At 39.0% G+C, this 18,916-nt stretch overlaps 1 protein-coding gene across 2 annotated transcripts; it reads right to left on the reverse strand.

Annotated features, from left to right (window-relative positions):
- Window positions 1–14,528: 14,528 nt before the first annotated feature.
- LOC111661570 (serotriflin-like) lies at window positions 14,529–18,074 on the reverse strand. Of its 2 annotated transcripts, XM_087176214.1 has the most exons (7): window positions 17,965–18,074; window positions 17,590–17,690; window positions 17,255–17,345; window positions 16,185–16,327; window positions 15,890–15,984; window positions 15,263–15,345; window positions 14,529–14,720 (listed from the first exon to the last, which is right to left on the reverse strand). In XM_087176214.1, the coding sequence occupies exons 1-7, from the start codon at window positions 18,056–18,058 to the stop codon at window positions 14,593–14,595; spliced, it is 735 nt and encodes a 244-aa protein (XP_087032340.1). In that variant the 5' UTR covers window positions 18,059–18,074; the 3' UTR covers window positions 14,529–14,592. The 2 variants fall into 2 exon arrangements, with proteins under 2 accessions (XP_087032340.1, XP_023270955.2); XM_023415187.2 differs by lacking the exon at window positions 17,965–18,074 and having other exon boundaries at window positions 17,590–17,706.
- Between the last annotated feature and the right edge of the window lie 842 nt (window positions 18,075–18,916).

Below are 18,916 nucleotides of genomic sequence, written 5' to 3' on the forward strand. Positions count from 1 at the left end.
CAAGAGTCCAAAATAGAGAAAGCTAGTTTATTAGCCATGTTTCTCCATTCACAAGATATCACAAAAGCTCTTCTCCACAAAACTATTATTGTTGATAGTGCGTGTACTAGCAACCAAGCTAACAAGCAGTCTACCTGACAGTTAACTGGCAGTTACCGAGCCTGTTAGCTTGGTTTCTGACAGTTAATACTCTTAACTCTAAGTTAACTGACAGGTTAGCAAGCTAGCTATCTTGGAAATGTTTTTTCCCCCCTCATTAGCCTAATTATTCCTTCCTGAATGAAAGATGTACATTACAAAGATGTACGTAGAACAAAATGCTAGAAGAATGACACAGTACAGAGAAAATAGGAAAAAGGTTGGAGAGCTATTCTGACTGACTAACACTAGTATTAGCTTGCTAGCATGAAAATGGTGGCTCACCATCTATTGCTGTGCAGGAACTAGCAATGTGAGTATCTGAATAAATACTTGCTTTGTTGGACGGTTTTGTTTGTTTCTCTGTTCCTGGAGAGTAGTTGTGTTTGAGGCAACTGGAGCTCAAAGATGGGAGTTTACAGGTGACCCTGTAGTGTTGCATAAGTTGTAATAAGCTCTTAAATGGAATAATTTGGTAGTTTCATCAAACAAACCCTATTATTGCTGGTGGAAGTAAAAGTGTTGGCTTGTTTAGGCTCACATAATCTGAGGTTTGAACATTAAAGCAAAGAGCAGAGAAAAAAAAGTTATTCTTTCATCAAATCAGTTTTAATCTAGCCTTCTTGTGAACTTACATTCCAGGAAAGCCATTAAGCGATTTATCTCAACTCCACCATAAAGCGCAGATTTGTGGAAAATAAACAAGCCATCAGCCTAAATGTGCTCCATCCTTTGTCTTGGATCCACACGTGCCGTTATGCAACATACATGACTCTGAAACCATACTCACTGTACAGATGATACTCTGCTCACTTTGCCAATCTGTCACAGCCGTGAGTCTCGCTGTAATGGCAAGACGACTGGGTGAATGTAAGGGATCAAAGAGTGAAGGAGGTGGATGATGGATGACTACTGTTGTTCACTTCAGTTTTTGCGTCAGGACATTCCTGGACAGGCATTAGTCTGCCACATGTAAAGGTCAAACTGAGGTTAGGAGTTTCATTGCCTCATATAATTTTCTAATAATTGCTTTTTGATGAAACTCCCCAAATCAAGGAAAAGTTCTTACTTTTATCTAAGCTCAAAGGATTTGCTCAAAGGTCTGTTCTTATGATGGCAAAGTTGAATTTATTAATAGAAAAGTCATACAATGTACAGAAATTTAGTATATCCTAACAACCGACAAGCTGTTATTCATTTAACCCTATCAAAGTACATTCTTTTCAGTAGCACTTTCACTTGTTGCTTTGACTCCCTTGTGTGGGGGGCATCAGCTTGCAGCTGATATTTTTGTATATTCCTCCATGTGGCTTTGTTTGTTCAGCTCTTTCTCATGCAAAGGTCAACTACCAACTCCTAACATATTAACTTCTTATCACTTGCAATGAGGACCAGTATGTCTTCAAGAGGAGTCCTCTCTTCACACTGCATGAAACAGACCTCTGCTTTCATGTGAAGCTATGTACAGGCCTCTTATGGTTACTCAGGGGATCAACAGTGCATTCCTCAGTTTGGAGGATCCCTCCATATAGAGATATGTATATGGCTGATTAGAAACAGAGACCAGTTGGTGTGACAGACGAAATGCAGGTCTTTTCTCCTCATTAATCAAAACTGTAAAGCAATCAGTGTTTTGTTGGGTGGGGGTGAGTATGTAACATCACATGCAGCTCCACACAGCTTTGCATGTGCAGTATCTTCAATAATCCAGTCAGATTTATGAGGCCTAATAAATAAACGGAGGAGGGTCAGAACAGCGCTGCAAATATCCCAGAGTTGGAAGTTTAAGTATAAGGTTTCAGTATAAAGTGCTTTTTATCTGAGGGTAACCAGTCAATGTGGAGCTGTGAAAAGTAAACTGGTGAGAAAAATAGATTTGTATTGATACACTTCATATCTTTTATCAGAACTGACAGACAGATGATACTTTCATCTAAAGATATTAAAAACAATGCTGTATTCTGGTGTACAGCTTGGTCAACATTTCTGGACATGTACATTACCTTTGGACTGTATCTGATTCTTGTCAGCAGTTGCAAGAGAAAGGCTCTTTTTCTCAAATGTCATTAAAATATATGCTGTAAAGAGTAAAGACATGGATGTAAAGAGTCGTCATTTGTCTACATCCCTCCGGGACATAGTTAAAAATACTGCATGTCATGCATGGAGGTCAGGGCCAGCTTAGAGCACTTGGAGATTCAGTGATTTACTCAAGGACACTTCGACAGGTGTTAAAATGTTGACTCTGGCCACTGAGATCAGACAAACAGTAGTTATGGCAGTTATGAAACAGCTTCTGTCTGTACTGTTTCTCTAGTGTCTGATATAATACAGTGGATACCACTTTACTCTCAAACATTGCGGCTGAGAAATTAGCAGAGAAATCTCTTGGAAAATGAATGCATATGTTCAGATTGTATTCATATGTGCGGCACATATTATATATCTCCAGCTGCCAAACTCTTGTCTTCCCAGGTGTTTCACTGAAGGCCGTTGAAATTCTTGTGTAGATGAATGTAAAGAGTAAACATTCCTAGGAACTCCATGCGGCCATGCTTCTGTGAAAAGCTTTGAGCAGTTTGCTTTGAGTCCAAGTCATGTTTTTCCTGCTCTACTCATGTCATTATCTCTATGTGCAACTGCAGCTTTTAATCCTGGTGCAATGTGACCATGAGGAGCAGAGGGCAGCGTTAGGTGGGTTAAAGAGCAGTCGCTCTCACTGGGTGACTGTTGTTGAAGATGTCAACTAGAAGCTTGAAAAGATCTGGTCGTTTCGTGTTTCAAAGGAATCGGACTGAAGAGAACGATGAATTGTGTGTAGCGGAAAATGCATCATATTATTTCCCCTAATACAAATCTATTTAATTTTGTATTTATTCTGGAAATTCCCCTTAAAACAAGTGAGAAAATATGCATGTGGATGAACTAATTTCACTTGTTTACAAAGGGAATAGCATTTAAACCAACTGCTGTAATTTATTTGATCATTTTTATTTGCTTTTATGGGCACTCGTGACTTTTTTTAAACCTTTTGAGTCATAATGAACCTCTCCCACAAAGCTTTTACATACATGCTTGTACCTCTCACTCCTTATCAAGACAAGAGATCTTTTTTCAACACAGTTGTTAATCGTTTGTACTGATGTACTTCAACAACTAGAGTTTCATACTGATCCCAGTCCAACTGTGTAGCATGTAACGCGGTGGATGGGAAAAAATTGACAGGACTTTTAGCTTCAGAACCAGCAGCGGCTGAAATAATTATCACTTAACTGTTCTTAATCCTGCCTGCCGCTCTCTGATTGGTTGATTTTTTTCAACAACTGGTGGAAGTAGCCACCGATGAGCACAACACCAGACTTAAATCCCTGAACAAATGAGGGCAGCGATTCAGAGGCTGGGAATCATCCTCTTAGTTGTTGAGAAATCTTGCTGTGAACCACAGTGATGAACAACGCCATCCTTACGCGCCATTGCTATCAGGACAAAAATATAAAATACTACCAATGTCACAAATTTTTTTACCACTGCATAAATCTTAGCTGTGAGGTTCTTGGCCTCAACATTTCATTCCCTTAAGCCCAGATGCACAATGGGGGCGTGAACAGGAATGCAGAGGATGATAGTGCATAGGTACTCCTCCTTTCCATCCCTAGGCTGCACTGTCACCACACCCCCTGAACGTACCCCACCCCTCGTTTCCTGTGGCTGTAGCTGAGGGGAACAATTGCACACCCTGATAAGGCCGCTCAGAGGGAAGCCTATGCAGCCGCGTAATCACCATGTTAGCTGCTAGCAATCAAGAACAATCGCAAGATCTCATCATGTTTAGGTTGTGGTGACCATTTATGCCTTTTAAGTGACAGGTGATTATTTCCCTATATAGCATCCCATAGTGTTCCCCATCACCTCTGTATGTGCTCGGGTTAAGAGGACACACATCTAGTTAAGTTTTTCAGTTACAGGTGTGATGGACAGAAACTATGGCAACAAATAGAGGTCAAATAGAATAAATTGTCAGGATTAGGTCTTGATAAACCGAATCCCTTTCTGTCAGTCAAACATTGCCTCTTCATGACATGAACATGCCTTCTTACACCAGCACCTAGCTTTGCACACAACTGCAGATGCTGATAGGCAGCACTGTTTGAAGACGGCCGAGAGCAAATGTTTAACAGGTGGGTGCAGGATTTAGCGCTGTGCCTATCGTGTTACCGCTGGATGTGCCACAGACATCAGTTAAAACGGAGTGCAGACAGAGGAGCGTGCACACAGTATGAACACTGTGGGACCAAAGCCACATGTGCAAAACGTGATACAGAGAAATTGCTGTTATGCGTTTTTCCTTGACAGCAGGAAGATGTACAGTAACCGACCCTCTGAAGCTGCACATGCTTTTTAAAGATGTTTTGGGACGGTCACTTTCAGCAGCAGGGTATGCAGCTAGGGTAAGAGTTAGTGAATTAAAGATGCATCAAATTTTGAGCATGGTCTGGTAATTATAATTACATAATGCTTTGATTAGCTGGCTTCCTCTCTGAGTTTGGCTCCATGAAGACTTATTTTGTCTACAAATACATGTCAACCCACGCTTAGTGTTTACAGCTACAGTATGCGGTCTATTTGAGGGAGTATGCGTAACACGTCAGCTGTGGAGAGGCGGCAGAGGGGGAAGCAGTAGTTTGGTTACTTTGCGGTGTCGTGGGACTTCTTTTATTTACTCACGCACAGAGATAAATCTTTGCTTTGCTTTCTAGTTTCCTCAATTACAAAGATAACACAAGAAGGTTGTGGTCCCAGGCCACTGCAAGTATGAAATGTATGATAAAACTCTTTAAAATTTTAATTCTGACATTTCTTCTGGTAGGGAAAGTGACGGGCACTTCATTCAAACAGCGGCAACGCGTGACAGGTCAAGAGCTAGACTTTAACTCATAATGTCACTGCTAGGCTGCATTTTTCTGTCTTGACTTTTAAATGTCAAACTAATTGTATGCATAGCAGAGTAACACTATGTGTGGAGATGCATTTAAGGACACATAATACCACCTCTGTTTTTTGTTTTTTTTTCCATTTCCTTATTCCTTATCCTTATACAATTAAATCCGCCCAACCTGAAAGGAATCACTGTCACATTATTGTTGGATGAAAGCCTTTGCTAGTCTGAGCTGCAGCTTCCTCTGAAGCACATCCTGATGTCATGCTGCTTTTTAAACACACAACCTCCCTGCAGTGATGTTGTAATTGCTTTATCTAGTGCAGGCTTCTTTAAATGACGCCTAATTGAGGGCTTTCGCCGCACCCTTTCCTCATGCAGCAATCAACCTGAAATGTTATCACCGCATCTTAATAAAAACTAAAATGATTGGGCCACAACCCAGGACTTCCGTTAGAAATAGGAAAACGAAGGAGGAGGGGGAGCAGAAAAAAAAGCAGACGAGAAAACATCCTGGCTTAATCGACAAGGGGAGTGTGCTTTCAATGCACAGGATGTAGAGAGCTTGGTGGTTTGAGGCATGTCGGTGAAGTATAGAGGGGAGGAAAAAAGAGAAATTGGCTTGTCACGCAACCAACGGCACAGACCTCACAACTGGGAGGAGCTTTGTGTATATGATAAGATTAATGAGTCTTGTTAAACCTACAGTATTTGGAATGTTTACACTCTGCAGAAGTGGTTGGCATCCAGTAGAAACAAATAGCGGTCATGCAAGTGTCAGCTGTGCAATAAAATGTTAATTAAAAGCAATTTACTGCTGCATTTACTTATTTGCAATTTAAATTGTTAAAATGTTTGCACACATGTTAATTATTACAGGAGGCATGTTGATTACATAAGAGCTACGCAGATGTACAGTACAGAGACCTTTTACTGTATACGGGAGACCATGTGTTTGTTCTTCCCTCTTGAAGCTTTTCTTCATGACAGATTTACACCTCAAGCCAAATCTGTGATAGCAACACCATAAATTTGGAAAGACATGGTTAACTTCAAATGTAACAAACCGTGTTTGGGTTATACAAACAGCTCGACGTGATAATATTTGCAATTTTCTCAGAAGGTATGTGTTTGTATATGCGTGCGTGCATGCAGTTTGGTTTAAGTTCAGGGACTGAAGCTTCAACCTCTAAATCTATTGCATACATTTTCAGTTATTATGATGGGTCTTGCTATAGAACCCAGATTTATATATTATTATTTTATGCCAATTGTAGCGTCTTATTACTCTATGCTCAGTAGATTAAAAGGTAGTTTTAAAGATGGGATTTCCTCATGGGAACTTTACTGAACTTACTATATATAAAGGTGCCTGTTTAGCTATAACTTAAAACTTCCTCTGAATTTATTATTTTTGTCATTTTATTGTTGAAGGGATCTCCTAATTTTATATGTGCTCCTACTGATTAACTTTAATGTAATTAAACCATTTACTCTTGACCTTGAGGACAAATATCTCATCAGATATCATAACCCCTGTCTTTGGTGTCGGATGTGAATGGCCTTCTTTGTCTCTCTCCAGCTGTCCAGTGTGTCCTGATCAATGATTTTAATGCCGTCAATGTTGCAGCAGGAAGTCTGTACTTAGTCATATAATAGCAGCTGAGCAAGTTCCATGTGCCAAAAAAGGTTGTGAGATATGGTCCAGTAAAAGCTAGGATATAATTAAAGTAAGTAAAAGCTTCTATTCAGCAAGAAGTAGAGTGACCTTCAACTTTTTTGGTAATTTGGATGATCCGACCCTTTAAATTACATACATTCATTTATAGAGAACAATGAAAATGCTTCACATTACTGCAAATATGTATTAAAAACTGCAGTTGGTTATGACAAACAGAACCATAAATTAGACGGTTACCATGATTTTGTTGTCACTAAATGTTTACACATACTGTCTTCCAGGTGTAACTGTTTATTAGTTAGCTAAATTATTGACAGAGCTAATGTTAGCATGCTAATATATGTCCTGTTTAGGCTGAGGGCTAAAAGAGGTAATATTGTTGACAATATAACAAGACTTTAAATTACAGTTTACAAAAAACACACTTTACCTCAAATTACTAAACATTAACATAATAATCTACATTAAATTAGCAAATAGTGTTGCTTAGGTTAGCTTAATCAGATATTTCCAACTCACTCTTAGATAACAGATTTCTACATGAATGCATATATTAATAAACAAAGTCATACCCACATTTACAAAGGACATGTTAGTAAGTATGATATAACATTTGGCCGCATAAAAACGTTATATTACATCTTGTGATGCTACAGTAACTTTCTGTTCAATAAAGTTGTGGTCAATATAGTTTAAAATGAACTAGTAAAAACTTTACATACAAAGGAAAGATTTACAACTAGCTGGTGCAACCCAGTCCTGAACTTCTTTCCGGGAAGACCTGATCTTTCAAACTGTCTTCTCTCACGTCACATAACTGCTGTAAAGGGAATGTATCGGCTGCCGCTGAAAAAAATGAACCGTGAGTGATTGACCCTTGCGTGACCAAGCCATTCCTGAGTGAAGCGTATGGATTTGGTCCGTGCATCTGTCTGACACCGGCTAATAGCAAACAGATTTACCAGGATGAGAAAAGGGAATGTTCGCTCGCTCGTCTGTGTAAATGTCAGGCCCGGCAAACGTCTGTGTCAGATTACTGTGGCAGCAGCGATAAGCAGATGTAAAGACCCGTGGGGCTTATTTATTATTAAGACCAAGAGTGGGAAGAAACCTGCAGTGAGAACAGAGCTCTGGAGAAAATAATGCGTCGGGCCTCCTTTGTGTGACAGTACACCAAAATGCATATACAGTTCATGAATTTTTCCCAGACAACAATTTTCAGGAATTTCATACAGAAATATATTTCAGGAAACAAGCAAATATGAAAGTTGACATGGAGGTTTGCATAAGGGATAGGAGCCATTTATAATCCTTTTAAAGAACAGAGGGTGCCGCTGCATAGTTTCTGAGCAGAAATGTGTTTGATTCTGAGCACAGAAATAGCTGTGGTTGTGTTGAAGTTGCGCTATGTTGGTGAATGACATGCACTCAATCCTTGGGGTGTAACAGTATATCATAGCACAATATAATGTAAACAAAAATGTGAGTTATGACATTCTGCATCTGTTGTTGGCATTAAATGTTAATATTACCCCAGAAACGTTTGCTTAAAACATCCTAACATTTTAGTCAAGTTTTCACATTATTATAAAAATCCTTTGCATGTCACTTGTGTTATTATCTCTCCTCTGTTCTGAATATCCTGGGCGCAGAATCTGAACACTGCGTCGCCCAGAAAATGTTTTCATTTTAGTCTCAATGTGATGATTTGTTACTGTGAAGTTTCTTTCAGAAACACCTCCAATGAATTTGTCCTCCGTCTTTAATCGCAGCACAGGCTTTCAGCACTGGCAACACTCACAGGAGTAGCACGGTTCAGGTCAAAGGTCAACAAATTTCTACTTTCATTGCACCCCCACTCCATATACAGCAGACTTTGTTGCAACACACTGTACAATTTGCAATATAATGGAGGACGTGCGCACAAAAGCTGTTTTCCACAATAATGTAAATATGGCTTTAGTAACATCTTTACAGCTCGCTCTCCCGGAAGAATTGAAAAACGATTAATTAACTGAAGCACCAGATCTGCTTGTAAAATAGTTGCTTTATTTTTTCCTTTTTTTTTTTTTTTTTTTTTTTTTACTTGCAACCCAACAGTTTTTTTAGGACTTCCTAATCAGGCATCGTCCATACCATCATTTATAACCGCATTATTATCTAATAAAAAGAATAAATACTGGTTAAAATTTGTTTTCTTTTTTTTCATAGTCAATAATTTATTTGGCAATTAAACTTTACCAATAATAAATATGTTAACAAGCAATAATACAATAATAGCGGCACTGCAGTCAGTAACAAATTGCAAGTAAATCATAGACAACAAACAAACAAACAACTGTGGATACATAAAAAGATTAAGTAAAAAAGAATTAGATGAAAGTAAATCAAATAGATAAAGTATATCTTAAGAAGGCACTAAAGCTACATCCACACTAATACGTTTTCATTTTTAAACGGTTTCAAATGAAAATGATTTCAATCTCTACAAACACATATCACTTGAACATTCACATACACTGGGTATACACACTTGTCTTCTCTGCAGTTGGTTAGTGGTTGCTTAGTTGCAGAATATACTACGAACGAACAGCAATGATGAAAAGTAAGACGAGAGATTTCTTTGCCTGGGCTGGTTTTCTTTTAAAACTTTTTTAAAACAACCTTTTACTTAGTGAGTTTGTTTTGCTTCTAACTTTATTAAAAATATCAAAGCGTAAATATATAAGTCAATCCATCTTCAATCAATATCAACCTTGTGTTGCTTATTTTAATGAACTTAAACCTCAAAAAATAACCACAAAAATAATTTGGATGCTGCTTCAAACCTGCAAATCATTTCTTGTGTTGTGGAGTCCCTTCCTGCTCTTGATTTTATTTTTTTCACAGTGGTTCTGTGTGATTGAATGTTTTGCTATACATTGTACTTAGGATACACCCATTTTAGCCATTTCCGCCACTCGGACTCTGAACCCCTCTCCAAATGTTTGTCTAATGTACGTTTGCTGCAGGACAATTGAGTGAGAATAGCTATCAAACAGGCAGCGGCTTGGAGAAAGAACAACACCCGTTTGCTAATGCTTGACGTGAACCAGGCTAGTTTTATTGAGCAGGGTGTGCTGGGAGAGCTGAGTCTTTGGCCACTGGTTGAACTCATAGCCATCACGCTCGCTCATAAAACTTCAAGCACAGTCCCACTAACAGGCGCTTTAGGAAACCCCATACTGTGCACCCAGTACACAGCTTATGAGCTTCTCAGGACAATATAGGGAAGTATATGGTTACTATAGAACCGCATACCGATTAGAAATAAAGTGTTTGCCATGGCTACAGTCCTCCTTCCTTCAGGCCTTTATCAATGAAAGTGATCTGTCGGTGCTTTGGCATGTGAAAGAGGAGATCTATTTTCAGTGGCCTTTGGTTCAGATGTTGCCGTGTGTGCGATGAAAGCTTAAGAGGCGAGCTGACGAACTTGTTAGCAAGTTTTGTTATGCTGCATCTAAAAGCACTGAATGAAAGGAAGGAAGCTGCACGACTACAGTGCTCTGCTTTCATTAGAGGCCTCTCTGAATGCTTCTGGGCACAACCTCACTTCACACAGGTGACACCTCAATACAATGTGGAGTGGCTGTGTGAGGCCTATAGCCCTGATCCAGGACTGGAGCTCAGACCACATAAAGATCCTGGAGGGCAAATAGATGTAACCTGAACATGTGACAGCGTTCACACCTAACGCACAATGACAACGGATATTTTTAACCTGACAAAAATTTCATCACATTAACACTGTTTAAAGTCTTGAGCAGAGAAACGACCGTTTTCATTACGTAAATAAAAAGCACCACTAGAGGAAGTGACACATCTCATGTATGTGGAACGATTCTCTTCCCATTGGCTCACAGTGGCAAGACGTAGTAGTACTTTGTATAAAGTGTGTTTTCTTTTAGATAAACATCTGTGCCAGATGTGTTTACTCCTGGTAGGAGATGTGAATGAAGATTGAGCACCTGATGGTTTGGACGAATACAAGTGACAGTAAAACCCACTGATTTGGTTTTCCAGGCAATTTAAAACAAAAGTACAGTAACTATTGCTTTGAAATGCTTGTTGACTCGGTGTTATGTTGTATTTCATCAGGTTTAAAAGTCAAGATAAACAGTGAATCAAGCACAGTTTGCAGCACTGAGCCCTAAGATCTTTGGTCAGGTTTAAATGGAGTGAGCTCTTTTTTTTTTTTTTTTCAGCATCCTGTTTCTAATCCAAAGGGACTGTGATGTGGCAGGATAACAGCTCAGACTAAATGGACTGTCTTTAGTGTGGACAGACGGATGTAACTGATCTCCAAGTGTCCTCCCTTTTGCCAACTTATTTCCCTCCCTCTTTCTCTCCTCGTCTCTCTCTGTTTCTCTTTTTTTTTCACACTTTTTTCTCCCTCCTCTCTAACTCAATTTCATTAAAAAAAAAAAATAGCAAGGGAAATGCATCCTCTGCTCTTGGTTATTTCCTCTGTCTCTAAACATGTAGAGAGCTGTCTGGTGGAGCTGTAATAAGATGTGCTAACTCATCCTGACTTATTTTAACTTCAGTTTAGATGAGGTTACCAACCAGCATGAGCCAATCTTTTGCTGCTGAAACTTCAGGATTCACCTCTTCATGTCGATGATTTATATAAAATCTACAACAGGCTTTAACAATGCAGAAGATGTGCGTAGTCATTTTTTTTTTTCATATTACACAATCTCTTTAGGAAGACAAACTGACGCCAAAGTCATAAACATTTTCTGGCCCTGGGACTAACTGTTGAGGCTCGCTGCTGGAGTTGATAAGCCCCACAGGATGGCACGGCCGGGCTTATCAAGCTTGGCCAAGCCAGAGGACCTCTGCTATCACTGGACCCACTGGCAGAGGAAAAACTCATCCCCTTATCTCCCCTCTGCTGGGGGAATAACACTCCTTCCAGCTCCCCTGTCCACTCACTTCAGGTGGTTCTCTCATGTGTCTCCTCAGTTAACTCCACGGGAATTTCAGAAACAAGAGGCCTTGACATTTGTGTGACTCCTACACGCTGTGGAGAGACTCTCTTGGCATGCAGACAAGATTACAGAAATTCAGCCCAAGTGTTTATCTTTATTGAGAGAAGTTTGTTATCACATGGAAATTCCAACACAATAGCAGCGCGTGTGACACTGTGGCAATAGGTTAACTATTGCTTTATAGTGTTGAAATTAGAGTGGATTACTTTATGAGCCAAAATGAAAACAACCTCTTCTGTAAGTGCAGAGTGGAAACCAAAGACAGGCTTGTAACAGATAAAGAAACCACAACAAGAGCCAGTCTGGATGGATTCCAACAAGCCGAGCCTGTAGATCCATCTGTGCTTCTCAGATGTACACTGACCGAGTCTAGCTCACACAAACACAGCCTTACTTGAACCAGGAGCCTGCTGTGCAGCCAGAGCATGTGTGGTGGACCCCTGAAGAGAGGCACACTCTCTCAGCCTCAGATGTGGGTGTGTAGGAGCATCTTTTCTGCTCGTCTGTGAGCCAACAAAGTAAAAGCATGCAGTTTGAAGAAGAGTCGCAGGCTGGCGTGATGAAGGACTTCCTGCTGGTCATGGAGGGAAGAGTCTGCTACCAAGAACTTCAAAAATTCAAAGCCTAACGTTTTGCTCCCCAGCAACAATAACAATTTTCTTTATATTTTAAAACTTTTTATATTTTAATTTCCTATAGTCTGCATCATCTTAAGGGTAATTTTGTCATAATTTTAAAATACCATTATATAACACATAATTTTATTTACATATTTTCCCCTCATTGTTCCTCCCTTGTTGGTGCCCAATAGTAACATTACTGTACTATAATTATTAAATAGATGCAAAAAAACCCTGAGATCCTGAGACTCATTGTCATGCCTTTCATCTGCCGCCATCGCCTCATGTTGCATCGTGATGTACACAATTCCTGGAAGCATAAAACATCCCAGTTGTTGCATGGCCTGCGTAGTTGCCAGACATTTCACCCACTGAGCATGTTTGGGTTGCTCCGGATGTGCGTGTACAACAGCATGTTCCACTTCCTGCCAATATCCAGGAACCTGATCAACTACTTACAAAGGAGCTGTGTCGCACTGCATGAGGCTAATGGTATTCGCATCACATACTGACTTGTTTTCTGATCTTCGACCCTCCTTCCCAAACAAATGCACATCTGTAGCCTAAGTCACACACAGTTCAGTACCTAATAAATAAAACTACACATTTTAAAGTGGCCTTTTATTGTGAGCCTAAGGCACACCTGTGCAGTAATCACGCTGTGTAATCAGCATCTTGATATGTCATACCTGTGAGGAGGACAGATGATCTTGGCAAAGGAGAAAACGCTCACTAACAAGGATTTAAACACATTTGTGAAGAAGATTTGAGAGAAAGACTCCTTTTGTGTGGTCGGAAAAAGTCTTAGATCTTTAACAGTGTACATGTAAGTAGTTGAACAGCAAAGTTTACTTAAAGTACTTTTTATATGAACGCTTTCATAGGATTACTGTCACTGATGCATCAATGTGTGAGCAACATTGTTGTTGTAGTTAAGTCTGTTTAATCTTCAAAAACATCAATGTTAAAAAGACATTTCTGTCAGCAACAGTGAGAATATTCTAACCTGTTTTTAATTTAAAACAACTCGTTTAAAAAGTATTAGAGTTGTGAGTGTCTGTAATTTGAAACAAGAAATAATAAAGCACTGTCGATGTACTAGAATTACAAAAAATATGAAAGAAGTTGGTGTCTTTTGAAACCAATTTGAAATATTTCTACTGCTCTGATAAAAAAAAAAAAAAACTAAATACTTTAAAAATAAATAAATAAATAATTTGCAAAATATGCTAAATAACTAGTAACTGCAGAAGTCAAATAAATAATGGAGTAAAAAGCACAATGCTCCCTTCTGAAACGTAGTGAAGTAGATGAATAATGTAGCATAAAATGGAATAAAGCACAAGTACCTCAAAACATACAGAACTGGGGTAAATATACTTAAATACATTTACGTTCCACCACTGGGAATTAGTTAGGCTTATTTTATATTCGGTGGTTCAGTTCTTCCTTCAAAATAGACATAGGTGTATTTCAAAATCTTATCTAACAGGAAGTTACCTTCCAGCTTCCTTTGGAATCCTGGCAGCTCAGATTAGTTCAACATCCTCCCAGAACTAACCCAAAGGCGTTGTTAATGTGTCTTGATGAAAGTAAAGCTCTCACTGTCTTTAAAACATTACTTAAACCCATGTTACTGCACGATGCAAAAAATATCACAGGAAGTCAGGATTTGGGCCGCTTAGATATTGAATATATTCAATGATGACAAAAGGATTACACATTATTAGTCTGTATTACTGGCCACTGCCTTCAGACGTGGTCTCAAATTGTGGCTTGTTTCTTGGCTCAGGTTTGGGAAATCTTTGTGGAATTAACCTTTCCTCTCCACCTCTGCCAAATCCACCCGGTTCAGTGTGTTCTCCTTCCTCTTTTGTGAGCTGACACCTCTCATACACTCAAAGGGCTCCTGTCCCTGCGGGCTGTGTTTGTCCAGAGAGGTCGCGTGCCAATGTAAATTTCCTCCTTAATCTCTGCTGTTTACTGAAGAGGTCAAAGCGCCTCAAGTATTAAACCAGCGGGAAGCACTTTATTTATTTCCCAACTAACACAAAGAGGTGACATTTTTGAGCTGCGGTTTTTAGGTGAGTAAGTTGAGGATACAAAACACAAACACAAACTTGAAAGATGAGTATCTTTATTGAAACTGACTGATGAGTCAGAGCCCATGGGCACATGTGGCATTCAAATGATCTGGCTGGTGCACTTGCAGGAGGCGGGACACCAAGAGGCCACATCCTTGTTGCTGCAGCCCCACTGCTGCTTCAGGTCAGCACAGTTGTTGTACTTGTCAGCGTAGGGACAGGGGTTGGCTGGGAGAGAGATAGAAAAAGACAAAATTAATTGATGGATAAAGGACTGCATGGAAATGATCTGTAGTATTTTGTTTGACCTTTCTTTTCCATTTTGCGTCCAGTAAATCTCACAAAGGGATTGCTGAAGTAAAATATATCCCCACGAAACAGGAAGTAGCCATGACTGACTTTTCTATACTACTTAGCTGCCGTGCTAATAAAGATCAGGAATGCAATGATTATGAATGATTTAAAAAAAAAAAAAAAAAATTAATTGTCATTTATTTCTTCTGTTGATACTTAAGTGTTTTGTTTCCGTCTTTGCTGAGAGAAACTTTGGTTTGACTCACCAACTTCAATTATTTACTTTTGCCTTTTGACTTGATTTCGTGTCATTTTATTGACACCAAAAATAATAATAATTTATTATTCAATTTATTGGCCTCTGAAGTGCATTAATAGAATAATTCCTGTGTATTCTGTGACTCCAATCTATCACTGTGATTCACTAGAACAGATGAAAAGATTTTTTATCTTCCAGCTCGGTATTTGCCACTTACTGCACAGTTTGTCGTCGCAGGCGTTGGGGCAGTCACCACAGGAGGGTCCTGCTTTGTAGGGGCGAGCATACTGGTAGTTTCCACTGTAATGTAGGCCAGACCACCAAATATTAAACTTGACAGCATGAAGACTCACACTGGAAATCAGCCCAAACATGTCAAGGATGTGATCTGAGACGGCAGAGCTTTGAATGACTATTTAATGACCACTCAGGAAGGCATATGAGGAAATTAGATGCAAATTGCCCATTTGTTTCATTGCATTACAGCTCTATTGTTGCATCCACTTTATTAGTCATCTTTTTGCAAACTGCTACTAATGATCTTTTCAACATTACTTGTATTGGAACAGAACTTGGAGAAGGCTATCATGGTATAAAATGTACAAAAACCATGATACTTTTATAAGAAATAGAAAAGTAGATTCTTCCATTCCTTATTTTCCTTTTAACTCTCTAAATTTAGTATTACATAACAGGACTAAATGTATCAGATGCCCTGCATTCATTTAACTCAATGTACATATAAATAATCATGTACATTTAAAGTGACAAAACGTGCTATACTTACAATTTTCATTTACAATAGAGACATACGTAGATATATTGCGAAATATTTTTTACTTACGGTGGGCAGTAGTGGCAGACGTAGAAATACTTGTATGCAGAGTTGGGGCAGTAGGCCATGGCACAGCCAATCTGGTTGGACCTGTACCAAACAAGCTGAGCAGAGAGACAAAATACAAAATCACAAGGAGCTCGGTGCATAAATCCACAGCCACTACTGTTTTTAATGTTTGGGCTATTTCGTCCCCTTTTAAGTCATTCTAGTTTTTAAATAGACTGTATTTTCCAGCAGGTGATGGTAAATGTGTATGTGAATAAGTCAGTATTAACTGGTGACAAACTGAATGTATCTGCACCTGTGTGTAATGTCCAATTACTCCTCCGTTGAGAGCTCCCACTCCGTAGCGCCAGTCCTTCACCTCGTCGTACCAGGACTGGATAGCGTTGCTCCAGGTGTTTTTGTAGCTGGACATGTACAGGTTCTCTCCACAACCGCTACCTGCAGTCAAAAAAAGAGGAGTAAAAGAGACACTTCAGTCTTCACTATTATGGGTTCAATTCACAATCACACATCAAAGGGAAGGAATCGTCACCACTGCCCACTGTCTTTCTGAAAACCCGGGTCAAATCAATAATCACTCTTCAATTTATCAATCCTTCCACTCTGAATTTATTCAGGTCTTTGTAAAAAAAAAAAAAAAAAAAAATGTTTTGAGGTATTGGTGATAAAGTACAGTGGTTAGTATGTTCACTCTATACTCCCTCTTTATTAAATATAATGTCATGTAATTCCTTTTCATTCATTGTTGGTTGTAGTGTGCAGGGATGTTTCTAATGTTTTGCCCCATTTACAAACACGAGGAGGGAAGAATATTAGAAACACATTTCAGTATAATTCAGTCCAGTACAGCACCAACACCAACTATGACCTTAGGTTTTATAGGTGTACGTAATAAAGTCTGCTTGTACTTGATTCAGTCAAGGTACATTAGAGGAAACACACAATAAACTACCATATGAAACTAGTCTGCACATTTCATTTATCCACTAAGGCCTGATGTGTGGCTGAGTTTTTCCTCATATCTAAAGTACTTTGGATGTGGTGGACACAGTGCCTTAAATAGCTGCTAACTCAAAGTAATTTAATTAGCCTGGCCTTAGCCTGTGACATTTCAATGTCACATGATGCTGATTCACATGATTTTATGCTCTCACTACACTTAATAAGAATTTACTGCTCAAAAGAAATACTGATCCTTGTTAATTTCTCACATAACATTGTGAAATCTTTTAAATAACACACTATTTCTGGCTGTCTACGTGCATATTGAAGAGACAGTGAGGCTGACTTTTTAAAAGGTACACTATTTTTTTTTTTTTTTAAAAAGAGAGAGAGAGAGAGAGAGAGGTGTTATCATGAACTTACTGCTGATCGCTCTGGAGCTGGCAGAGCTGTGCCTCATGGAGCAGGTGTTGGCCCATCTCTGAGCGCTGGCTGCAGCCTCCCCGTTCCAGCTCTGTGGGGATCAGAGGAGAAATCGGCACATGTAGACCACCATAGTATATACACCATGTAATCTCAAAGTGCTTTGTGCTTATCTTTAAGAGCAGTTTATTCTGCGCTGATATGCTGCATGAGGGAGCATGTGAAATATCAAATCCACCACTAATACGTTAGATCAAATGTTGTCACTGATGTCCAGTGAAGCACACTATGCTTTTGAACTTTTAAAATCATAATAATGCACTTAATATTTTTACCATTTTCAGCATGTTGCTAGCAGTAGGCTGAACACCTCTCCTAAGAGCATTATGTTTGTTCACAATCTCACTCTGGTCTGAGGAGGAGGCCAGGATGGTGCCTAAATGAACACAAGTAAAGCATAAAGAAAACAAGATGCAGATCATTTTCAGAAACAATAAAAGCTGCTAATACTAAATCTTAGTGAAGATTGGTGTATGAAGAACAATTACAAACACTCACCCTCCTTTGGGTATGATTTTCAGAGAGGAGAGAGAAAATAGAGGTTAATCTATTGCACATCAAAAATACACATCAGTTGAGAAAAAGCTCATTTTAAAATATCAAAAGAATATACCTCATCATTTGCTCCACAATTAAACTGCCCATTGGACATGTATTTTTACTTACCACATCCTCTGCCAAGGTGCCAGGCACCTGAAGAGCAGCAAAGAGGCCAAAGGCGCACAGGAAGCTGAAAGTGTACATAGTTGTGTTCAAATTCAGGACTGTCCTCCTACAGCCAGGTGTGATTTATATAGTCTGGACCAAAAAACAGGTGAAACTGAACACACAAACTCAAGGGCATACTAATTTTCAAACAGCAACCAAACTGAAGATAACAGTTTATCAACATGGCAACTTTGAGAAATCCTTGAACGCTGGAGGTGTGTGTTTACATTGTACATCTGTGATAAATGTACATTTATTGCTCTGTATGTTCTCTTCCTGTGGCAAGGTTATCAGGAGAAGGTGTGTAATATCAAAAAGAACCTGGTATCTAAGTTATACTGTGATAACATCAAATATAAATGACATCAAAAAGTTAAACTAACATTCAGAGCTCTGTGTCCTTGATGGCTGATGGAGATCTTTTTGACAGGGCAGGTCTGCATGGTTGGGTTGGGTTGAGGGTATGATGTTCCACGAAAGCTAGCAAAGAAGCTAATGATCATAAAAGTGTTATAATCCTGATGTCAACTTTAAAATTCAACTTCATCTGTCTTGCTTTTTCATTTTTTGTTTTAATGTGTGTACTCAGGACTATTGTCCTCAAGGGGAAATTTGCTTAGCAGTCAGGTGACAGAGCATGCACAGATTTTGACTTAAAACATAATAAAATACATTAAACATATAATAAAAAATATGTAAACATTTGCTAAAAACCACAGATCACATATACAGTGTATGTGGAGTGATGATCTACAATGATCAGCCACAACATTAAAACTAGTTACCGGTTTTAATGTTGTGGCCGATTGTTGTATACTGAAACACAAAACGACCACAAAGAGATGCAACAGTACCAAAGAGACACTAAAAACATCACAAAGAGACACAAAACTA

Source organism: Seriola lalandi, unplaced genomic scaffold (assembly GCF_002814215.2).
Source record: "Seriola lalandi dorsalis isolate HSWRI2012SDOR001 ecotype SW California unplaced genomic scaffold, Sedor1 jcf7180002054544, whole genome shotgun sequence".
NCBI lineage: Eukaryota > Metazoa > Chordata > Actinopteri > Carangiformes > Carangidae > Seriola > Seriola lalandi.